This window comes from Diorhabda sublineata, chromosome 1 (genome assembly GCF_026230105.1).
Source record: "Diorhabda sublineata isolate icDioSubl1.1 chromosome 1, icDioSubl1.1, whole genome shotgun sequence".
In the NCBI taxonomy this organism is placed as follows: domain Eukaryota; kingdom Metazoa; phylum Arthropoda; class Insecta; order Coleoptera; family Chrysomelidae; genus Diorhabda; species Diorhabda sublineata.
This window is the reverse complement of record NC_079474.1, coordinates 14,084,072-14,109,409: the sequence shown is the minus strand read 5'-3', so window position 1 is coordinate 14,109,409 and position 25,338 is coordinate 14,084,072. Positions and strand designations below refer to the sequence as shown.

The 25,338-nt window shown below is 33.2% G+C and overlaps 2 protein-coding genes across 3 annotated transcripts; one reads left to right on the top strand and one right to left on the bottom strand.

Annotated features, from left to right (window-relative positions):
- Nucleotides 1-827: 827 nt before the first annotated feature.
- On the top strand, nt 828-12,363 carry LOC130449354 (rhomboid-related protein 3-like). Of its 2 annotated transcripts, none has more exons than XM_056787131.1 (5): nt 828-953; nt 6,985-7,193; nt 8,495-8,773; nt 10,623-10,833; nt 11,483-12,034. In XM_056787131.1, the coding sequence occupies exons 1-5, from the start codon at nt 837-839 to the stop codon at nt 11,837-11,839; spliced, it is 1,173 nt and encodes a 390-aa protein (XP_056643109.1). In that variant the 5' UTR covers nt 828-836; the 3' UTR covers nt 11,840-12,034. The 2 variants fall into 2 exon arrangements, with proteins under 2 accessions (XP_056643109.1, XP_056643116.1); XM_056787138.1 differs by lacking the exon at nt 828-953 and adding an exon at nt 4,116-4,353 and having other exon boundaries at nt 11,483-12,363.
- Nucleotides 12,143-19,807, bottom strand: LOC130449368 (rhomboid-related protein 2). Its single transcript, XM_056787150.1, has 5 exons — nt 19,460-19,807; nt 19,196-19,407; nt 17,961-18,227; nt 16,864-17,077; nt 12,143-14,832 (listed from the first exon to the last, which is right to left on the bottom strand). Exons 1-5 carry the CDS (start codon nt 19,520-19,522, stop codon nt 14,524-14,526), a joined length of 1,065 nt encoding a protein of 354 aa, XP_056643128.1. The 5' UTR covers nt 19,523-19,807; the 3' UTR covers nt 12,143-14,523.
- Nucleotides 19,808-25,338: the final 5,531 nt, after the last annotated feature.

Here is a 25,338-nt window from a genome sequence, read left to right as displayed (position 1 = left end):
AAACGATATAGACTACTTAAACCGATTTGTTACTATGGATGAGAGTTGGGTACATTTTTACGATCCAGAAACAAAGAAACAATCGATGGAATGGCCACACTCTGGTTCTCCAAGACCTAAGAAGTTTCGTGTCCAAAAATCTGCTGGAAAAGTTGTTGCTTCAGTTTTTTGGAATTGCCATGGAGTAATCATGATTGATTTTTTGGATATTGATAGAACAATAACTGGAGATCACTATTCCACATTACTACGGGAAAAAATTAAAGAGAAAAGACGCGGAAAGCTATCCAAAGGTGTTTTGTTTTTGCAGGACAACGCCCCTGCACACAAATCTCATGTTGGCTTTATTACTAGAACACCCCCTTATATTCACCAGATTTGGGTCCGTCCGACTATCATCTCTTTTCTCAACTGAAAAAAAGTTTAAAAGGTCATAAATTTTCTTCCAAAGAGGTGGTAATAAAAGCTGTGAAGGTCTGGTTTGTAGAGGTTTTAAAGGTCCAGAGACGTTGCAGGTTCGCTGTAATAATTGTATCCAATTAAAAGGAGAATATGTTGAGTAATGAAAATATTTTGAATTGAATTTTTCAATATATCCTCGTATTATTATAATCATATGTAAAAATATCTCTTCCTATAAGTAATTGGTGCGTGACTTAACAAAAATGTTCGGCTACATTCACAATTGGGAATACCCCATCAAAGTTACTTTCACGGCTGAGCACGTTAACAGAAACGTTCAAAACATGAATAGCTATTTTAAGACTTAGTGTATAATCCATTCCAGTTTTATTTAACGTTTAGTAAACAACAAATAGTGTAATTCGCAAGGTATAATGGCTAAGAGTACATATAATATCGAAATACCGGAAGAATCTACTGAAATATTTATTCCTTTGAGTATACTAAGTGATGAAGATTTCAAGAATTATTGTCTGAGTTTCTTCAATTGTGTAAGTGAGAAAAAATTGATTAATTATAATTATTATGATCGCATAAAAGTGTTTGTTTTGAAATAATGTTATTTTATTATTACATTATGTAAACAAGATTTAAAAATATTTTTTTCTACGTCCATTATAATATTCACGTTTCTTTTCATTCGTTAGCAAGAATGTAATTTTTGAATCGATTAAAAACCGTGAAAAAAAGTGCTGTTATAAGTTATATTTTCGATTTCCGAAAATATGTTTTTAAAAATTTATTGAACACAAAATTATAATAATTTTATAAAGTTGAATGAACGGTATTAACTATAATTAATTGAAAAGTGTTTACAGAAATCCTATTTTATATTAAAATACTTAAATGCTGATATATATTTACGAAATATGATCTTTTTACGTCTTAATTTTAATACTAATCTTGATGTTTCCTTATGTAACTAACGTGTCATTTTTTAACGCAAGTCAAAAAATTGTTTTATCAAAAGTTTTTTTCTCATATCAATTTGTTTCTCCGATGAATTTCTCGATATTCGTTCCGAAAATCCTAACCTAACCTAACTAAGATGGTAAATATTAAGAATTGGTTAGGTTAGGTTAGGTTACGTTTCATTGATTTATCATATGTAAGTTATACCATGTATTGCCTAAAATAATGGAAATAATATGTCTCCCCCGCCTTAGATTTACTATTTGTACCCTCAAAAACAACCCCAAATGTGTGAAAAATTTTTTGCCTGGAGTAATTCTAAATAATTACAAAAAAGCATAAACAACTTCACATAGAGTGTTAATAGCTTATTTTGGAACTAAATCCAAAATTTGGAAGTCTTCAACACTTTAGTCGATTTACCCAAAACTGAGAGGGGCCCTAATGGTAAATAACGACGTAGATATCAATAAATACTCGAAACTAATTGCATATTTGAAAAATAAATCAGTTGGCTCGAAACATTGGCTCATGAAGAAATTAATAAGTTTCTGTTGATCTTTATCTCATGCGTAAGGTATGATACAAAAAATTTTAATGTAAATAATACCGGAAATGTTTTAATTAATTATCGCAGTACCTGATAAAAAAACTCACCTTCAACGTCGATTTACTATTATTATAGATTAAACTTGGTAAATATAAAAAATATAAAAACCAACGACCCACAAATGTCAAAACAGATCATTTCTTTTTGCAGTAAAATCCTTTTTGCAGTATAAAAATGGAAAATGCAAAACACAAGTTGTAGGTATCAATAAATTTTCAAAAATTCCCTCGTTTATCGCAACATATTTGAATTTACCTAATGCAAATTAAAAAAACTACACTAGGCATACATTTCGAGGTTCTTCGACAACTCTATTAGTGGATATCGGTGGTTATATAATTCAACTAAAGAAACAATAAATAGTAATACAACTATAGACGATGTTAAATGTTACCAATTCAAGCACCAACAGTAATTTAACTTCTTTAGTTAAAATTAAAAATGCTCACAGTTGTATTTAAAATTAATAAAAGTCCTGCCGAATTTCTTTAAGTCTATGGATGAAGAACCATTTTTGTATGAAACTCGTGAGTAAAGTAACTATATTTTCACTCGTGGAAATTGCCTACTCTTGACAAAAAAATATTACTTTACTCACTTGTTGCATAAATAACTATTAAATCAATATTTTCAAATATTTTGTCCTAAGAAGGGTCCAGATGTATAGAGGTGTATGTTACATCTTTTTTATTTCTTTTTCTGTACAATACGAGTTCAAAATTATATCAACATTAGTTTTATTGGATATAATGTAATTATTTGCATATTTCGATGGGGTGACTACTTTTAAATCCTTTTAAAAAAAGGATTGAAACAATAATTGTAAGAAGTCGATTCAAGTCGCACGCTCGCAGGTCAAAAGTTTCTAGCAAAAAATTTGTAGCTTCTTCTAATTTTAGTGTCTTCTAATTTCAACCGTTTTAGATTTATAATGAGTGCTACATGTTGTTATTGCTTTATTGAAGCTTAAATTAATGAAAATCATACTTTATTTGAAATTAACTTAATAATATTAAGTGTTCCATCCCCTGGCTGGAATAACAGCTTCAAATCGCTCGATCTTCTTGAATGCTAACTCATTCTTCAGTAAGTACTATTTTGTAGCTTGTGTTGGATCTTTTTTCTTAAGTTCATCTCAAAAAAGGTCGATAGGAAGTCCGAGCTACGCGCTGGCCAATTGTAATTTGTAATGGACGGACATTAATCTTCATTATGTATCAGTTAGTCCTCCAGCTCCACCGCCAGTTTCAATAAAAACCAACTCGATTTTTGCCTCCATTGAAATGATAACCCAAACCATCCAGGAACCTTCTCCAAAAGTTACGTTTTCTTTTATGCGCCACTACGCGAATTTTTATCCAGGTCTTCTGCAGACTCACCTTCTTCTATCGCTACTATACAGGCACACTCGCACACTCTGCTTTCGTCTGAGAAGAGAACGGAGGAGCCCCAATACACAGGCTGCTCGGTGGGCACTTTTCGCGTTTCTCTGAGGTCTTGCTAAACTTTGAAAACTAGTGAGGATGATCCCAGAAGTACCTGGCCTGACCTAGAAATAGCGGTAGTTGATTGAAAAATACCACTGTATCAGAAAGTACACAACATACAGTATATGTTTCATGTTTGAAGACGCCAAATTCCTACAAGATCCTATTAACAAATTTACTACTACAACAAATGATTAATTTTTCATTAAGTCATATTTATTTGCTAGGATCAAATACCACTTTGATAAAAAATTTAACTCAAAAGGAAAATATGTGAAATCGAAGAGGAAGACCCAGTTAATAAGCAGAAGATACAGTGTTGGTCGGGTCGTCTACCAGCGTGAGAAATCCGAAAGAGATGCTGAAAATACATCACGACAATTTTTTGCATCTAATGGTTTTACCAAAGTCTAGAAAGTTGCGTTGAAACCATAAAACACGATTTATTAGACACTAGAATAAATTCATAATTAAAACGCAAATATTTTTATATCAAACTTATCTATTTTAATATTAAAGCGAAAATCCCATCACGACAATAAGGTCCCACGCTCAAATGTTGGAAAATCCCGATTGATATGAGTATTTCCCGCGTTTCCGCATATATTTTCGATGATAAATTGGCAACAGCGAGTTCAATAGATAGTATATTTATAAAACTGGTTTTGTGTTGAGTCTCCAAAACAAAATAAATCAACGAGTATGGTAGAGGATCTCCGTTGAGTGGTGCACGTGTGTTTAATGTTATGTAAAAATTCCGTCGTGGTTACAGTAAAAACTATGGAAGTAGCAAAAGGTAACGAAGATGAAAATATTCAACTGAGAAACCCTATTTTGAATAATAGCGAAGTTTGCGAATATTTCAAAAGTATATTCACGCGTGTAAGTATTATTTATAATAAAAATATATACAGTGCGTGTATAAAATAACGCATAAAGTTAAATTCCAAATCCAACGAGATTTCATCATTTTTAAAAGATACAGGTTGAATAACTTCTAAACGACGACGTTTAGAATATTTTCTATAAATGAAAGATACCAGTTTTTCAACGATTAGTGGAAAATAAAAAGTGTCAATAATACTGGTAGAAAAAAAATCAGCAGAATTCAAGATAAATGGCGTTTTCATAGTATTAGTTCATAAATGCTACAAAATTTGGAAAAAAGGGGGCTGAATTAACTGTTAACAGAGAATATGGAGCAAAAACAAAATTCCGGAAGATCCGGAAATAAGTAGAATTTGCTACTTTTTGATGCCAGTTAGAAGAAATGAAAAAATTTTACAACAAAGAAGGTTTTAGTTAATAATAGCACCTAAAAAACAATCAAGAACTTTGTAAGAAAACAAAGATTACCAAAAAGGATTAAAACATAGAAGAGTACCGAGTCCTGTACTAGTTAAAAAAAATATGGTGGCCTTTGGAATGTCTGGATGTCTTTATGAAGACTTTAATATTTTAACTAAAAACGAGTTGAAATATAATGTATTAATAAGAAAGCCGGCAATTAAACTAAAAAAAACGAATATAATTAAAGATATAACAGAAAAAGAAGACATAAATAATTGTGATGAAATAAGAATTAAACGAAACTTAGCTGGAAATAGTGAACAGTTTTAAATATTTATTCATATGAAGCAATGAAAATCAAAAATTAAATTATGTATTACATAGAAATTTTCTTAGAAGAAAAGGCATGATAGTGAAAATACTTTCAATACTTGTACGTCCCAGAAGTACCTGATGCAACACAGAAAACACAGAAAAACCATTAACTGTCGACATTACCCCTTCATTGTTAAAAAATCTCTGATCACCAAGCCATTTTTTCAAGTTTGGGAACAGAAAATAATCCGAGGGGATAAATCTGGCGAATATGTTGGATGGGGTAGCAAATCAAACGTTAATTCATTAATTTTGACAATTGTAATAACGGATATGTGAGCGTGCATTGTCTTGATGAAATAAAACTTTCTTGTGTCCGTTTTCCTTGATTTCTTCGCTCAAACGTTGCCATAAGTTCGCATAATATTCACCATTGATAATGTTTTATATTAGAAATGGAATAATTACGTAGAGTGGAATGTGAACCTGACAAAAACTGTTCACAAGTTCAGTCAAGTACTTCAAAATCGATCTCATACTTTTCAGTAGTAATAACCCAAGGACATTTATAATTGTCCGCAAAAATAAGATTTCTAAAGCTTGTCAATAGAAAAAATGCAGAGCAAAACAATTTATCAGTGCAATTAACAAAAAACAATTAGAAAAGTTGAGTGGTGAAGTGAAAACAGTCCATGGGATCTGTTTTCAGTATAATGTCTTCAAATTAATTGGTTTCTTTGAAATAATTGACTATTTAAATAATACAGTCAATAATATATTCGATTCTCCTTACGAGGTTGTCATCAATTATATCAATTGTTTTAAATGGACCTTGATTATTCATTTACTACCAAGAATTCATCATTAAAATTAGGTTGCACACAATACTTTCATTTTTTTTATTACTGATGGGTAATGAACTATGATTAATGAATTTTCTGGTTGATAACAAATCGTCTGAATATAAAAGAATTTTGGTGGCTTATTTTAATTCTACTCCAACTCTGGAAAGCTTTTCTCTAGAAACTTAAGAAGAAAATGTTATGTTTATGCTACATTTATTTCGGATTTGAAAATTTTTCTATTTAATGCTCTAACTTAAGGAAGAGTCATTGGTCGTCGCAGAGTTATATACCAATCAATGTGTCTTTTATACACATAGTGTGATCCATCAGTTCTTTGTTTTATATAGTAAATAGGGCGCGTTCGCAAAAATCGTCATGCACGCGCCAATAACAAGTTTCAACAAGTTTTACACGAAGTTTGAACTTGCCATTTTATCATAATAGAGCTAGAATTTTAAATAATTAAACTTTGAGTTTGAGTTGTTTCGCCGGGGAGAAGATGAACCGCGTGCGGGTGACTACTTCAGAAAACTTTAAATTAGTAGAAGAAATTGTTTTAAGTGACCAGCGCCTAAAATCAAGAGAAATTGCAGCACGGACCGGCATTTCTAAAACAAATTTTCAAAGGATTGGATAAGGATTAATAATATTATATTTTGAATGAGCTACGTGCTCTTTAGATCGTACATTAACGGACCTCTTAGTTTGCCGAACTTACTTCCTGTCACAATCAATCCAGCTAATTTCATAATTACCAAGTTTATTTCCAAATCTGATATTTTATCTTCAGGATTACCAATTGTTTTATTCTATTACTGAATTCATAAACCAATATTATACCTACTTCTTGCCAATCCATTGGTATAAACAGGATTTTAAGGTACCAGATCAAATTTTTCCTGTTTTTCATTTGAAGTCTTGCAGTATAAATGGTCATAGTCGTGTACAAAGTCTTGCGCTGTTTCGGTATACATTTATAGGAGACAATTTTTGAATTATGCAATAATTAATTTTTCAAATTTTGTCACATATCCCCGCAAACTAATCAATTTTTTTGTTTCAGTGCGATACGGATAAAGATGGTTACGTGAGTGTAAGCGAACTAAAAAAATTCCTTGAAACTCAAGAAGAAGTGGTCATTTCTGAAGACGTTCTAGACATACTTTATGAAAAATTCGATAGAAACAAAGATAGGCAATTGGATTTCGAAGAATTTCTCGATATGATCAACAACAACACGTTCAAAGAAACTTTTTACTCAGTAGCTAATAGGTAAATCGCACATATTACATATATATTGTATCGTCATCGATCCTCAAACTTACTTAGACTGAAATATAAGCACTGCAAACTGAAAGATCTATTCTGTCTCCCATTTGCCAGAGCTGTAATGAATAGTTATGCCACAGATCTCCTTACAGCTCCACAGCATTGAGAAATGATATTATTTGAGACCGCACTTATATTAGAGCTTTTTTCCCATTCTCTAGTTCGTTCAGTGTCAGTTGGCAGCCAAGAATGAATCAATCCAATTTTTGATATCTTGCTCTGATGTGAACCGTATTCCAGTGAGGGCGTTCTACATCGACCGGAAGAAATGGAAGTCAGAAGGGGCAAGATCTGGGCTATAAGGGGAATGAGGTAAAACTTCCTATCCACTGTTTTCCAAATAGTTCTTAACCGGAATAGCAACGTGGAGCCGAGGGTTGTTGTGATGGAAAATGATTGCCTCGTGTCTGGTCGCATATTCCGGGCGTTTTTCGGTTAGTACTCTCTTCAAACGGATTAATTGTGTTCGGTAGCGTTCTCCATTGATAGTTTCACCCGGATTTAGCAGCTCATAATACAGCACACCCTTCTGATCCCACCAAATAGAGAGCATCACTCTCGCGCGATGGATATTCGGCTTTGCCGTTGAATTGGCTGCTTGGCCGGATTTCACATATGATTTTTTGCGTTTGGGGTTTTTGTAATGGACCCATTTTTTATCACCAGTAACAATCCGATGCAAAAATGACGTTCCAGCAGCATTTTGGACATGCCAAAACACGTTTCGACGTCTCTCGGCTTGATTTCATGTGGAACCCAATTTCCTTGCTTTTGAACGTTTTGAAATGGCTGTTGAGTGACGCCCAAAGACTCTGCGAGCTATTCTTGTGTTTTGCAACAATCTTCATCGAATAATGCTTCCAGTTCTTCATCTTCAAACTTTTTTTTTATCGTATCGAGTAGTAACTGAGCAAATTTAATTGTGCACACGTTTAAATAATTAACTTACGCTTGGAGAGTGCTAGAATTGAATCGGGATATTTGGTATAAACCTATCTACGTTTTTATTGAGATTTTGAAATGCTTAAGAATCAAGGTTAAAAATTCTTCATGTTATCTTGGTGATTTTGTTAATATTTAATCAAGAACTAACAACTTTACTTATGTTATTCTTTATTGGAGTGGTATTTACATTTAGGGGATTCACTGGGGAGATAGTGTAGTATCTACGTACAAAAAATTACCTGGACGTGCATTCGTAATTAAAAAAAATAATTTTCATAACCTAGTGTTGTTTTTTTCAGATTTTTTAAGTTCGTAGTGGTTCCAAAAGGATGTAGAAGTCGTATGCGAATTCAAAGGACTATTACAATGACGGGGGAGTACGAAAATAATCTTAAATTTGGTACAAACTTAATGGGGATGGCTATTATTTCATTGCTACAGTTAATTTTCTTTTACGCGAACGCAGCTTATAAAAAAACGCCAAAAGATTGGGGTCCTGTGGCGGAGGCCTTATGTTTCAATCCATGTAAAAAAAGAGAAGTCTATAGATATTTTACTTATGCGCTGCTACATGCTGAGTAAGTATATTCAACTATTTTTTCAATTTCTACGTACGAATTCATTTTATTTTTAAAGAAGAAATTAAAACGAGAGCTATTAGACTAAAAAAACCAACTTTTGATTAAAATCAGGCTAAAAAAGGTAAATTGGACGTGGACAAGCAGCCTTTTGGCTAAAGTAATCTCAGAAAAACCATTTTGGCCAGATTATATTTTAAGAAAGCGAAATTTAAAGAAATTACATCCAAATTAAACTGAGAATTAGAGTTAAAATTAAACGTTAAAAAAGTCGTTTGCCTATTAAATCGAACTAAGAGCAGTTTTTTTAAATTTTTTATGAAATTAGTACAAAAAACACTAAATATCTATCTAATTAAACTTACAAATTTTTTTTCATGAAATGAAACCGAGCTAGCCATTTTTGGGCAAAGTAGACTGAAAAAAGCCAAATTTTTATAAAATTAAACTCTGAAGATTCAAATAAGGCGAAGAAAAGCCTAACTAGACATAGAAAAACTGCCAAAATGAATTCAAAAAGTCAAATTTTTAAAAATTAGTTTTTGAAAAATTTTTTTTCTGCCAAATTAAACTATAAAAAAGCCAACACTATATTCGAGAAGCCAAATTTTGAACAAATTAGATATAGAAAAGTTACTTTTTAACCTAATAAGCCTTATAAAAGCCAAATTTGCATCAAACAAGACTTAAAAAGCAGGTTTTCTCCAGAAAAAAAACTATTTTTGTATAAATAAAATAAATTACTCAGAAAAGCTATTTTTAGATCGAACTAAGCCAAGAAAAGTCAAATTTAACTACCTTTTAGATGAAGTAAACTAAAGAAAAGCCTAATTTCCATCAAATTAGACATGTGGAGACGTTTTTCTGCCAAATTTAATTAAGAAAAGCCATTTCTGGTCAAATTAGACCAAGAAAAACTTAATTTGGATAAAACTATATTTCAAAACCCAAATTTTGAACAAATTAGAGAGAGAAAAGTCACATTTTGATCTAATAATCGTTATTAAAGCCCATTTTCAATCAAAATAAACTTGAAAAGTCGTTTTTCTATCAATATGAACTGAAAAAAAAATTTTTGAATAAGCTAGCCTAAAAGAAGCCGTTTTAGATTAATGTGGATCAAGAAAAACCAAATTATACTACTTCTTAGATGAAGTAAAGCTCAATTTTAATCAAATTAGACTTGTGGGGCCAGAAAAGCCACTTGTGGCCAAACTATACCAAGAGTAACTGAATTTTGAATAAACTAGACTAAAAATTAAACGACTAATAGCCATTTTGTTGTTGAAACTATACATAGGAAAGCCAAAGTAAGTTATCAAAAGCAAATTTTTATCAAATTATGTTCATAAAAGTCATTTTTTATCATAATAAACTAAACTTGCTACTTCGGATCAAAATTTTTCAATTTTTCAAACTAATTTAACAGAAAAAAGCTCAAATAGACTAAGGAAAAGCAATTTTTTATTAAATTATTCCAAGAAAAGTCAAATTAAATATTTTTGTTCAAACTATACATAGAAAAGCTACCTCTACGCCGAAGTAAAGTTATACTAGGCAAATTTTGATAAAAATAAATTTCATAAATAGAACTCACATAAACTGCTTCTACCAAATTTGTCCAAATTAGACCAAGAATAACCAAATTCTGATCAAATTAGACTTATAAATCTATTTTTCTATGTAGAAAAGACTTTAGTCCAAAATAGAGATCAAAGTACACTAAAAAAACATAAATTATGATAAACCAGACTCCTTTAGCTGCAAACGCCCCCTGCAGAAACTTTCTGTTGGAGTTAATAATAATATCAAACTTGAGTTCAGTGTTAAATATTTGTATTATTTTCAGTCTCACACATCTGCTCGGCAACGTTATAATTCAAATTTCCGTTGGAATAGTTTTGGAGATGATGCACAGCTGGAGAGTCGCCGTAATATATATAGCCGGAGCTATTGGAGGATCTATGACCCATTCAGTATTGGATAGGAAAGCACTCCTTGTTGGAGGAAGTGGAGGCGTTTTTTCTTTTTTTAGTGCTCACATTGCTGAAGTTATAATGGTAAATTCATATTTTATTATATGACTATTAGAAAAAAAAAGTTTCATAGTTCATGTGCCTTCAGATAGGCCCGTCGTACCCCACTTGACGTTACCAAAGTTCAATGTCCTTTGAGAAGCCGACTTGAACCCTTTGATGTGGTCTGGCAGGTTGTGGGGTGTGCCCAGGTGAGTACAGGACACTCACAGATAACGTGGTCTACAGTTTCCTCTTCCTCGGTACTCCGGATCATCCGTTATGCCCATGGTGTGATGGTGACGTCTTAAATGGCAATGCCCGGTTAGAATTCCGGTCACTAGTCTAATTTCGCGCCTATTTACCTGGAGCAGTTGTTTGGTGAGAGAGAGATCTATCAGTCTTCTTCATCTATCTCTGCCGAGCCCGCCTTGCGCGAAGGCTGTTGTGCCGATTTAGCCAACTCGATGTACGAATTTGAGGTTACAACTTTTTAAAATCAATTTTATTGATCAGAAATTATGTTAAAAGTTTCAAAATATCTAAAGAAAGAAGCTTTTTTTCTCTAGAAAAGGTTATAAATCATCACTAAAAGGCAGAGTGCTATTTACTACGACGAAAACACGTAGTGGAATGATTTTTCTATAAAACAAAGTTATATCTTATCATGTACCATATATTCTTTAATTTTCAGAACTGGAGAGAAATGAGCCATCCCTCAGTTAGATTGTTACTTTTTGGTATCGTTGTGGTTGTAGAAGTTGTAATTAACGTAATTACAAATCCAACTGATTCAACAAGTCATGTGTGTCATGCGGGAGGAGCAATAGTGGGATTACTACTAGGAGTAAACATTCTCAGGAATCTACAAATTACAGAAAAAGAAAATATCATTTGGTATATTTGTTTGTTAATACAAATAGTTCTAGCGATGATTTTTATCATTCTAGATTTTAAACTTCCTATTGAAATTGATTGTTTCAATTTTAATTCGACGATATCATCGCAACAAGTTTTTAATCGTACATTAATTGAGCCAGACTATAATTGATTTCGATATCACCGATCATAATTCGCAAATAACTCTGTATGCGTAGTCAGGGAGTAGTAATAAGACATTTTTAATTGAACTGTGATATTAAATTAATATTTATTTGCAATTATAGTATACGTAAATTACTTTTTTTATTCAGTTTGTTTTATTTATAATTTTTATTCCCATGTCAAATAAGTCACATTATTTAGGACAACAAAGAGGCTGATTCGTTCATTGGTGTAGTCAAAAAACAGGATCCGTGGAGATAGATGGAATCAACTGGTATTAGATAATCTATGGTAACACAAATTAGCCTTCTGAATATGAAATTTGTATAATTTATTTATAATATTTAAGTACAAATAATGTATATAGGAATTTACAAAAATAAAATTTTATATTTCCGTTGTTGTAAATCTCAAATTCATCACTTCTATAATTTTTCAAGTATTATCAAGGTAGTATAAACTAAATATAACTTTTAAAAAACATTGTATAATAAAAAAAAAACAAATAAACACTAAAGAATGCCAATACCATTAAGTGTTTACTTATTTACTTGTATTGATGTCAGAGCACCGCCATATTGGTAATCCGCGTTTTAGCACAAAGTTTAAACTAAAAATTCAAAAACTTAATTTCAAATGTCAAAATAATTTTAATAATTAGCACAATTAAGTTGTGATGTACTATCGAGCGTTTCTATACTCAAATTATCATCTTCAGACACCAATAAACAATAACCAAGAAATTGTGGTATACCTAATTTACTTAAAAATAACAATGTGCCAATTTCATAAATCGATTGAAATTTTGATTTTCACTGATTTGTGTTTGTTGAGTATCAACTCAAGACTCAAATTATAAATTCACAACAATTTTGATACAGTTTCGGTAATAAATATTTAAAAAAATATAATAAAAATAGTTATAACTAAAATACTGTTTTTCGAGATTTTTTATAATCGAGTCAAGACGTGGAAATAAAAATAAAATTCAATTTCACAAACAAATTTGAGGTAAAAACATATTCGAGTTAATGAGTTTTCCTAAAAATTAATTCTATTAAAACGGTCGTAACATGGTATATATATGTATAAAAACGATTCAAAAACTTGCTGCTTCATAACTGTTTTAATTTTGTCTAATAAAAGTAATTAGCTGCCTATACCTTACCTAGGTATTATTTGTTATAGAATTTAAAAAAAAGTTCTAAAAAATCTCGATTGACATTAACAACTTAAATTAGACTATAAATAATACGATTTTTCAACCAAAACAATAAACAGATACTAAATAATAAAATATATAAGGTGTCAATAAAAACAAGTGTAAATAATCTCGATGACATTCAATGAAATCAAATACTAAAAAACATTATCCACTGATGTGTCCAACAATTAAGAAAACTGAAATTCATACCGAACACTTTCAGTCTTTGAAGACGATAACTTTGTTATCGAAACCCGAAAGATCGCAGAATGCATGAAAAAATGAGAAACAGTATTTACAGATCTTGAAAAAGTGTTTTACTAGGTCCATGTAATATGGAAACTGCCTAAAGATCGAAGAATATACAAAAAAATGAGAAACAATATCTATAGACCTTGAAAAGGCATTTTAATGGGTCCATAAAGTCTAGACCTGTCAAAACACTAAATAATATTGGAAAAAAGGAAAAACAGTAATCACAGATCTCAAAAAGGCGTTTTACTTGGTCCCTTACTTACTTTACTACCAAAAGACTGAAAAATATACGAAATAAAGGAGAAATAGTATCCATAGACCTTGAAAAAGCATTTTATTTGGTCTATATAGTATGGAAACTACCAAAAGACTCAAGAATATAAAAAAAAAAGGAGAAATAGTAACCATAGATCTTCAAAAAGCGTTTTACTAGATACGTATAGTAAGAAAACTACTGAAAAATCAAATTGAAATAGTATCAAAAAGAAAGTGGTAATGAGATGTTGCGTGGCACTTTCCTGGGTTCATGACTGGAGTAAGCCTCTGCTGGACACTATGGAGTAGAAGGAAACTATAAAGCAAGAAATGGGACTAGGAGTGATCCCAAAGTGACAGTTACTACCGAAGAAATTATCAGTAGATGCCGTTGACACAAAATGCAGGATATACTGTCAAATAGAAGTGATTGTACGATATCCAGATTGATTTTGAGCAAAGATCAATAAAGGTAAGATTCAACCCAATAGACCACAGGGGTAACCACTGAACATTGTACTGTTGTCATAACCCTCCAAAGATAAGGGTGACATCAGACAACAATGGAAAGAGTGTAACGAAGAAGAAGAGAAAATCGAGCATTTGCTTTACAATAACGCCACAAAAACCCTGATGGTGTGGGGTTGTAAAATCTTGCTGTGGATGTGCATGGCGATAATGAGACCAATTATACAGTGTTGGCTACGAAAACTGTTCTGAAAAGAATCAATATCTTGAAAAAGCAAAGATTAATCAACATATGTACAACCAGAGTCATAAGAACATGCCCATTTGAAGAAAACCTTAAACAGAATATTTAGATTTAGATCCACGTCTCTGGATGAAAATTTTAGCTCTAACTCAAAATTTAATGGGATCCGAATACTATAAATACCATCAAATGGTAAAGAACTGAAATGGAAGTGCACCAAATAATTTAACAGTTAAACATGAGTGAATAATGTGCTTTACTCATATTAATACTTTTCCTTTGGAAAATAACTCTTCCACGCCAAATTCCAAATGATACAAGTTCCCATTAGAACACCGTATGTCAGTATAGAAATCCACCATATGATCCTTTCAGTTCTAGTTACTTTAAGGTTCCTCAAAACGTTGATTCCCACTAATAATCCCGCTAGGGCTCCGGCAAAATGAGCGGCGTATCCGATATGTTCGTTGATATCTAATACGTATCGATTATATATCGATGTTCCTATATCTGATGCGGCTAATAAAACGAAAATGAGAAACTGGGCGATGGGGAACGACATTTCTTTCCAATTCTAAAAAAAAATATTTGAATATCATCATATCTATTATAAGAAAATGTAAAAAGCTCGCCCTATATATTAATTAATCTAAAAGTGTATCTATGAAGATGCCGGGATCAAAAGATTGTAGATTTCGCAAACCTGAAACTCCTGAAAAACAAATTAATAACAAGAATAACGAAGTTAAAAATCTACAGGACTTTAATAAGACCAATCATAACTCATGGCAGTGAATGTTAGATGATGACACAAAAATTCAAAGAAAGATATTTAAAACAGAATGGAAAAACCGAAATAATAAAGAAATTGATGAAATACTAGACAATGACGATGTAAAATGGAAGATGTATAAGAGAGTCAAAATTTATGCAACAGAAGAAGAGGCACACCCTGTATCAGATCAAGTGCATGAAGACTTACAAACAATGAATGTGAAAGAATGGGGAACAGAACAGTTTGGAGGCGGTTATCTTCATGGATTTCCTTTTGTTTTAAACAAATTTTGTATGATAGTTTTCATATAAATTCATATTTTCTATTTATTTGGAGAGCAGAACAAATAGAATAGATTCCAATTTATTTATATTATTAAAAAATATAATTTCATTTTTTTTTGGCTCCTTTTTATTCAATTCTGTTCTACCTATTCGTTCTTTTTGCAGTGATTTTCATCTGTGTTCCCATTCCTTCCTTGTTTAATTTTTTCCCGCAGTTCTACAGCTGCCAGGTTGGGAGTTTCAACCAGGATTCAACCACCCGATTACACATTCAACTTATTAAAATAATTAGGAATCCAGTTGAGGGCTGCAACCATCCCGGATTTCTATATATAAGTCCCAGCCTCATATTTAATATATAAATAAATATTATTTTTACAATAAATTTTTTTGTTGCTCTCAGCAATATTTGGATAATCGTGTCCGGGGATAGTTTTAAATTGTTTAATTTTAATTTTTGATCAAATTCATAAGGTGTTTTCAGCTTTTCGGCCTTTTTTTATTGATTGTTAACGTAGTTCGTTAAAAAGCTCGTTAGGTTAAGTTAGGTTAGGTGACGTATAATTTAATATTAATTGTTTACCCCATCTGAGTACCAGTTATTTATATACTTCAACTAATGCTGAATACCACTTCCTGAGGAGGAGTTTTCTGCCTGGGAATTTAAGGTTGTGTAATCGTCCTCGATTCGTATTCAAAGGAAATTTACTCGTTTTAAGAACGCCTTATCCCAAATTCCGGCCTTATCCCTTCCGACTAAAGACAATTTCAAGCGGAAGACAATAGTACTTGAAAACCACCATTGGTGGTACCAACTTTCCATCTATGTTGATAGTTATTAGAACTTTTTCATTAGTATTGATTTTCCGATTTATACCCTTTTGACCTTTTTGTGCAGACACTTTACTTCCTTTGGGGATGAAATCTGTCTCATCCCCATTAAACACGCTGGTAAATTCAAGTAGTATTTCTTCATTGCCAGAGTTTGCCAAAAAAATTTTCATGAAACCATGAAACTTTCTTTTAACACTGATGCTAGGGTAGTTTTTAAATTTTGAACAGTTCATGATGACGGTTTTTAAATTTTTGAAGTCAACCATGTTCATTCTCAAAAGCATTTTTGCACCTCAACTCCATTTCTTTTCTTATTTTGGACCGATCCTGGGAACCTCGTTTTGCTTAACAGCTGTAGATACAGGAGTACCATGCAAAACTTGCTCTAATGCTCTTTCCATTTGAACTTACTGTTGACTACTGATTAGGTGACAACGACCATTTTTTTACCTCAATACCTTGTTAATATCCTAAACACCTTTCTATTAATGTTTTTCGTTTTATTTTGACCACTAGTTGCATGCAAAAAATGAATTTAACGGTTAAAAACGTCTATCGTGCACTTACGTTTTTAAAGAAGTGTTTGATAGTAATTTGTATTCTTAACCATAACCCTGGAAAATCCATATAGATACCTCTAACATCAATTTTATGTAAGAAAAAAAGGATATTTTTCAAAAAATAATAGATTGTAATATAAATGATTATTTACCATAATAATAGAAGCGATATGAGCTGTAACAAGTGAATATACTCCTCCACTGGCACCAGCTAATTTAACTGTCGGATCCATTATAGAAGTGCCCAATGAACCCGCTACAACTCCTGCTAGGTAAACAATGAGCACCCTCCACCATTTGTGCACCATTTCTAAAGGTATTCCAAGAAGTATTTGTACAAAGAGATTTATCACCAAATGAAACACACTGAAAACAAAATATGGTTCAAAAGGAATGAAATCAAACTAAGATTGAAAATTCGTTTTTAATATAAAGTTCAATTTAAAAATGAAAAAAAAAACTTTTAACCAAATTAATTTTCTTTTTGGCTTCACCGAGGAAATATTTGTCCTCTTTCATCCATTTCTGTTTCTAATACAGTTCCTAGAATGTTCTTTTTGTTTTGACAAATTTCCTCCATTTTCTTGCTACAAAATTGTTAAACTTGATGTTAGCAGCAATTTTCCCATATTTATGTTTCCCGTTATTTAAAACTAATAGTAATTAGGACAACAATTTTGATTTACATCTCAAAATTTTTTATTTCCGAAAATCATCCTCTTATTTTTTTATTAATTAAAGGTATTTGACTCGTCCCTTCCCTTATGTATTTCGAGTCCTTTCCCATTACATTAAACAATTCTGTATTATATACTGCATGTTATATATTGTATTGTTGGCTCTATGTTTACTTTTTCCATTTTCCCTGACAGTTTCATAACAAATTAAAAGGTTTTATTTGTGTAAATATGCTTAGAAAAATTTCTGATGAAAAAAGTATATTATAAGTGAGCTAATGCTTTGTAGAATTCGAGCTTTGATCAATTTCACCTTCCTTGAAGCTTATTTAATGTCATTTAATATTTTAAATTAAATCTTCACACTTTTGAATACATATATTAAAATTTTATATATTTTGATATAGAATGAATTGAAAATTTTTATGAAAATCAAACACCTGAGTTTTTTTATTTATTCAATTTTTACTCACTATTATTTCTTTCCTTTCATTTACCGTATTATGCAACAATAATCACAAAATCCATTTTAATTTGAAAATTAATAAAAGTGAATCAATAATAATACTCACCCTACATGAACAAACATATAAGTTATGTATCTCCAAACTTCTCTTCTCCTAGATGGTTCGTAAATAAATATCGTTGCACACGGACCACTCGCATATTTTGTAGAATCATATTCAGTAGCTTCATCAACACAAAAAAATATTATTTCTATTAAGGATAATATGATCATTCCAACAGCTGGAGGATAACAGGAATATTCTTCTTCATAAATACCATCGGTGGCATCAGGTCTGGTGTAATGTCTTTTGGGAACTACCCAATTAATGTATCTAGGATTTCAATATATTTGTTGGTATGTAAGAAATTCTTCATTTCTGTTTATACGAAGTTAAAAAATATATACATATAGTCAAGAATTTTGAGGACATGCAAAAAAATGAGATGATCCTTAGTGCAATATCTAATTGGTTCTGTAAAGCAAAAAAGTACAGTAACTCAATCGAATGTAGCTCCTTGTTAGTCTCTTGCACTCAGATTCCAAAATACAACATCCTTTAGAAAATTTAAAGAAAACTAGTCATTAGAATATGCAGCATGTTTCAACCAGTATAATTCAACAGAAGTAGTAATACTACTAGCAGACTTGATACCTATAGACTTACTGATAAGGGAAAGAAACTTGACTTATGGTAAAGACAATTTAACCAAAGCAGAGGAAAAACAAATATCAATGGAAAGCTACCAAAGACAATGTGCCAGAATTAAATGCAAAGGTAGCTAAATAAAAGGATTAATTCCTATGGTTCCAAAATTGCTTTTAAAATAAATGATCAAATTAGTAATTTTGCAAGACCTCTATCTGCTAGTTCCCCACTAGAACCGACTCTCAGCATACACCTAAATAATTCACTAAATATTTTCATTTATTTGACAGAAATTTGTTAAAAAAACTAATGAAATATTCCATATTTCGAATATTTCAAGCAACACATTAAATATCTTTAACTCTACTAACCCATAATCACATTTAATTTAAATAATAATTAAAATGATAGGAAATTTGAATATTTTGTAAAAATGAAATTAATGTGAATAAAATTTTAAATATATGGGAGCAGTTAAACATATTTGAATGAATGAAGACAAGAATATCAATGATGGTCAAGTTTGTGGAATGATGTTAATGGTTTACACTTTCATTGATTATACAATACTAGAGACTTCAAAACCAGTAAAAATCATTATTTTGAATAGATTACTACATGTAAAATTACTCAGAATAAAAAAATGTGAAAACCTTTGTACATAGTGTCCAAATATGTAACTTAGATTAGGATTATGAATCATTTCATAGAATTCTTCGAAATCCAATTTTCTATCATCATTGCGATCATGCATAGTTAAAATTTTTTTAACACAATGTTTAGGAATGTCTTCTTCATATTCCCTACTTTCTATGAGATCAGTTAACTCCCTTACACCGATTAAACCATCCCTGTCTCTATCATACTACAAAAAATATATTAATAGAATCTCTATTAAAATTTTGAAGCAACTTTACCTTGTTGAAAATTGATTTGTAATATTCCTTGGATTTTAAGGGAAACTCTATATTTTCTCCCATTGTTTTATACTTTTATAATACTAAGTTTGCGCTTATCGTTAAAGTTATCCACAAATTTACTTATAAAATAGTCAACAAATGAGCATTCTTATGAATTTATCAAAAAGATAAGACAGCAAAAATTACTTTTTCAAATAATTGTTATAAACTAAATTTATAACCTATTTTTGTAATTCCTAATAACCACAGAATAATAATAATTTTAGATTAAGTACACTAAGTGTATTTATTAGTACAGGCTCGTTAGGACAGTGGCATTCATGTCGTGGCATCAAATACTGTGACAGTGTTTGACATTCGACGTTATGACACTAGGTGTTCACACGTACCAACACTTGTGTTGCGACATAATATTAACAGAAATGGCGGAACTCTTAACTGCAGTAGCGGATGTATTAGAGGAACTAATTAATTTGAAGTTAAGGCAAAAATTAAAAAGGCGAGTGTGGGTAAGAAAGTTGATTAGACGTAGGAACACATTAGGCGCATCAGGAACACTACTGAGGGAATTGGAAATAATAGGAGACGAATCCTTTCCTTTAAAAGAGTATCTGATGAAACCTTATCCTAGGCGGCCCAACCATAGTATTACGGAACGTGTTTTTGACTCTAGATTGTGTCGAGCAAGAAGAATAAGCGAGAATGGATTCGGAATTTTAACAAAAGATTTCTGGATATTTTTAAGGGCAATAGATCTTGAACCAGAAAAAGTTGTTAAAATCGTGAAGACGTGCTGTGCTTCACATAATTAGATTAGGAAAACAGCTAAGTCAAATTATGGATTAACACCTGGTTTTGAAGATACAGAGAACGCTAAAATTGTTTTAGGAACATGGAGACCACAACTTCATTCTCAAGCACTGATAAATATGGCTCCAACAAATACTAGAAATTTCAATAATGCTGCGTATCAAAAGCGTGCACAATTAGTCGATTACTTTATGGGCGAAGGCGAAGTATAATGGCAATACAGGATGGTGAATCTACAAGTCATCGGGGGTGTAGGCGATAACTGATGAAATTCCAGAAAAATTTGCATTTTCCTTTTTCTTTATCATAATTCCTTTAACTTTACTATAACACAAAGTAAAATGCAATTACTTCAAACTAACAAGGCAATGGAAACATTACATGAATAAATTTAAATTATTCTAAACTAATGATTTTTTTCTTACCAAATTTGTCTCAGACTCAGGTTCTAATTCTTCGTTTTTGGAAAGGAAGGCGTGAGCAAAATCATACCAATGGATCTTGGGCTTATAAATTTCATTAACACCAGGGGCCTATTCCACAATAATACTTTGCAGTTTGCAATTTATTTTCACAACAACAAGAAGTTGCAAAGTGAAAAGTGCCAAGTGCAAAGAATACATCGATAAGCTATATTTTTCCCGATTTTTGTTCCACAATATATATCTCTTCGCAAAATACCAATTGTCATCTTGACACTTGTCAAATTATTCTGCTAAGTGTTTGAGTGGTTTGCAAAAATAGTTTATTCGTTTAAATATGGGAAAAAAAAGGTTTGATTATTTAAAAGTCTTTAGAATTGGCGTCTCCAGGAAAAAAGTGGACCCATTGGGGGGGAAAGACAAAAAATTAGACTTGGCAATACTGGATATTTTGAATGAAGATAATGCGGTAGTGGATGGAATAAATCTTCCAGAAGCTCAACCAATGCCAAGTACGAGTACCTCTTGCAACACAGTTTCTAACGAAACTGGAACTGAAATTTTGAAAGCTGAAATTGACTACCACAAGAGGAAAAGAAGGAAGACAGCAGAAAATTGTGTGCAAAACAAGTAAAACCACAATGAAGATAGGAGAGTCAAACTAAAAGAGTTTTTATTAGAGATTGAGATATATAAAAAAAAAACTGGATGTATTGAAACTAGAAAAAGACTTAGGTTTACAACCAAGTATATTTACAAAAGAATTTTATGACTGTTTCATGTTTATTTCTTAAGGAGGCATCTAAAATCGTTGCAAAGCAAGTTTATTTCGGGACCTATTTTGAAAGCTTCTAAACTCTTGCATAATCAGTTTATTAATCAGCTTATTAGCTTACAAAGTATTATAAAACCAGTGGCTAATACTTAATAGTCACAGTGATATATAAATTGCAAAAATAACCAACGAATTAACATTTAATCAATCATGTGCATGCTGCCACATCTCAACAATTATAAGAAACTACAAACATCAATGAAGAGTATCTACCGAAAAATTTTCAGTTTATACATTAAATAATTGCAAAAGGCGATTTTGTCTGTTAATGGCACCTTCGGGAACTACTTCCGGTTCGAATAAGACTTCGTTGTCACCAGTACCGAGGTTATGGAAACATTCATCGTCAAGTTCATAAAATACACCTTCATTCTGGCAGCAAATGTTGTGTAGCGTGGCACAGGCTAGTATAATCTTCCCTGCTCTTCGTGGTGAAGCTCTGAGATGGTTAAGACATGGGAATCTCTCCTTCAAAATGTCGTAATAAGACTTCGTTGTCACCAGCACCGAGGTTATCGAAACATTCGTCGTCAGGTTCATAAAATACACCTTCATTCTGGCAGCAAATGTTGTGTAGCGTGGCACAGGCTAGTATAATCGTCCCTGCTCTTCGTGGTGAAGCTCTGAGATGGTTAAGACATGGGAATCTCTCCTTCAAAATGTCGTAATAAGACTTCGTTGTCACCAGCACCGAGGTTATCGAAACATTCGTCGTCAGGTTCATAAAATACACCTTCATTCTGGCAGCAAATGTTGTGTAGCGTGGCACAGGCTAGTATAATCTTCCCCGCTCTTCGTGGAGAAGCTCTGAGATGGTTAAGATATGGGAATCTCTCCTTCAAAATGTCGTAATAAGACTTCGTTGTCACCAGCACCGAGGTTATTGAAACATTCATCGTCAAGTTCATAAAATACACCTCCATTCTGGCAGCAAATGTTGTGTAGCGTGGCACAGGCTAGTATAATCTTCCCTGCTCTTCGTGGTGAAGCTCTGAGATGGTTAAGACATGGGAATCTCTCCTTCAAAATGTCGTAATAAGACTTCGTTGTCACCAGCACCGAGGTTATCGAAACATTCGTCGTCAGGTTCATAAGATACACCTTCATTCTGGCAGCAAATGTTGTGTAGCGTGGCACAGGCTAGTATAATCGTCCCTGCTCTTCGTGGTGAAGCTCTGAGATGGTTAAGACATGGGAATCTCTCCTTCAAAATGTCGTAATAAGACTTCGTTGTCACCAGCACCGAGGTTATCGAAACATTCGTCGTCAGGTTCATAAAATAAACCTTCATTCTGGCAGCAAATGTTGTGTAGCGTGGCACAGGCTAGTATAATCTTCCCTGCTCTTCGTGGTGAAGCTCTGAGATGGTTAAGACATGGGAATCTCTCCTTCAAAATGTCGTAATAAGACTTCGTTGTCACCAGCACCGAGGTTATCGAAACATTCGTCGTCAGGTTCATAAAATACACCTTCATTCTGGCAGCAAATGTTGTGTAGCGTGGCACAGGCTAGTATAATCTTCCCCGCTCTTCGTGGTGAAGCTCTAAAGATGGTTAAGACATGGGAATCTCTCCTTCAAAATGTCGTAATAAGACTTCGTTGTCACCAGCACCGAGGTTATTGAAACATTCATCGTCAGGTTCATAAAATACACCTTCATTCTGGCAGCAAATGTTGTGTAGCGTGGCACAGGCTAGTATAATCTTCCCCGCTCTTCGTGGTGAAGCTCTGAAGATGGTTAAGACATGGGAATCTCTCCTTCAAAATGTCGTAATAAGACTTCGTTGTCACCAGCACCGAGGTTATCGAAACATTCGTCGTCAGGTTCATAAAATACACCTTCATTCTGGCAGCAAATGTTGTGTAGCGTGGCACAGGCTAGTATAATCTTCCCCGCTCTTCGTGGTGAAGCTCTGAAGATGGTTAAGACATGGGAATCTCTCCTTCAAAATGTCGTAATAAGACTTCGTTGTCACCAGCTCCGAGGTTATTGAAACATTCATCGTTAAGTTCATAAAATACACCTTCAATCTGGCAGCAAATGTTGTGTACCGTGGCACAGGCTAGTATAATCTTCCCCGCTCTTCGTGGTGAAGCTCTGAAGATGGTTAAGACATGGGAATCTCTCCTTCAAAATGTCGTAATAAGACTTCGTTGTCACCAGCACCGAGGTTATCGAAACATTCGTCGTCAGGTTCATAAAATAAACCTTCATTCTGGCAGCAAATGTTGTGTAGCGTGGCACAGGCTAGTATAATCTTCCCTGCTCTTCGTGGTGAAGCTCTGAGATGGTTAAGACATGGGAATCTCTCCTTCAAAATGTCGTAATAAGACTTCGTTGTCACCAGCACCGAGGTTATCGAAACATTCGTCGTCAGGTTCATAAAATACACCTTCATTCTGGCAGCAAATGTTGTGTAGCGTGGCACAGGCTAGTATAATCTTCCCCGCTCTTCGTGGTGAAGCTCTGAAGATGGTTAAGACATGGGAATCTCTCCTTCAAAATGTCGTAATAAGACTTCGTTGTCACCAGCACCGAGGTTATTGAAACATTCATCGTCAGGTTCATAAAATACACCTTCATTCTGGCAGCAAATGTTGTGTAGCGTGGCACAGGCTAGTATAATCTTCCCCGCTCTTCGTGGTGAAGCTCTGAAGATGGTTAAGACATGGGAATCTCTCCTTCAAAATGTCGTAATAAGACTTCGTTGTCACCAGCACCGAGGTTATCGAAACATTCGTCGTCAGGTTCATAAAATACACCTTCATTCTGGCAGCAAATGTTGTGTAGCGTGGCACAGGCTAGTATAATCTTCCCCGCTCTTCGTGGTGAAGCTCTAAAGATGGTTAAGACATGGGAATCTCTCCTTCAAAATGTCGTAATAAGACTTCGTTGTCACCAGCACCGAGGTTATTGAAACATTCATCGTCAGGTTCATAAAATACACCTTCATTCTGGCAGCAAATGTTGTGTAGCGTGGCACAGGCTAGTATAATCTTCCCCGCTCTTCGTGGTGAAGCTCTGAAGATGGTTAAGACATGGGAATCTCTCCTTCAAAATGTCGTAATAAGACTTCGTTGTCACCAGCACCGAGGTTATCGAAACATTCGTCGTCAGGTTCATAAAATACACCTTCATTCTGGCAGCAAATGTTGTGTAGCGTGGCACAGGCTAGTATAATCTTCCCCGCTCTTCGTGGTGAAGCTCTGAAGATGGTTAAGACATGGGAATCTCTCCTTCAAAATGTCGTAATAAGACTTCGTTGTCACCAGCTCCGAGGTTATTGAAACATTCATCGTTAAGTTCATAAAATACACCTTCAATCTGGCAGCAAATGTTGTGTACCGTGGCACAGGCTAGTATAATCTTCCCCGCTCTTCGTGGTGAAGCTCTGAAGATGGTTAAGACATGGGAATCTCTCCTTCAAAATGTCGTAAGCATTCTCAATAACTCGCCATGTGCTTTTATGCCTCCTATTATAATTATGTTCATTTGGATTTCTTCTCAGGGGAACCATAAGCCACTCTTTCAGTCCATATGCGCTGTCTCCCAAGATCACTGCGTTAGGAAAAGGTCGGAATCCTTGACCAAAATTAGGGCCGCAAACCATCATGCAGTTAAGAGAATGGTTACCGTGTCTGTCTACATAAGCTGCTTCATTTTCAGTGGGGGCATCGATATTTACTAAAGTACCATTAACACACCCACATACACAAGGAAACCCCGCAACGTACGAATGTTGGGAACATATTTAGTACAATAGCATCGACAACCCGATGCACAGTTCTGCAAGTTGGCCTCCATTTCG

Coding starts and splice junctions, on each gene's coding strand:
- LOC130449354 (XM_056787138.1), top strand. CDS start 4,213: ATGTTATGTAAAAATTCCGTCGTGGTTACAGTAAAAACTATGGAAGTA. Junction 7,194..8,494: donor TTTTACTCAGTAGCTAATAG/GTAAATCGCACA, acceptor TGTTTTTTTCAG/ATTTTTTAAGTTCGTAGTGG. Junction 10,834..11,482: donor ACATTGCTGAAGTTATAATG/GTAAATTCATAT, acceptor TTTAATTTTCAG/AACTGGAGAGAAATGAGCCA.
- LOC130449368 (XM_056787150.1), bottom strand. CDS start 19,522: ATGGGAGAAAATATAGAGTTTCCCTTAAAATCCAAGGAATATTACAAA. Junction 19,408..19,459: donor ACAAATCAATTTTCAACAAG/GTAAAGTTGCTT, acceptor TATTTTTTGTAG/TATGATAGAGACAGGGATGG. Junction 18,228..19,195: donor TTTGGACACTATGTACAAAG/GTTTTCACATTT, acceptor TTGAAATCCTAG/ATACATTAATTGGGTAGTTC.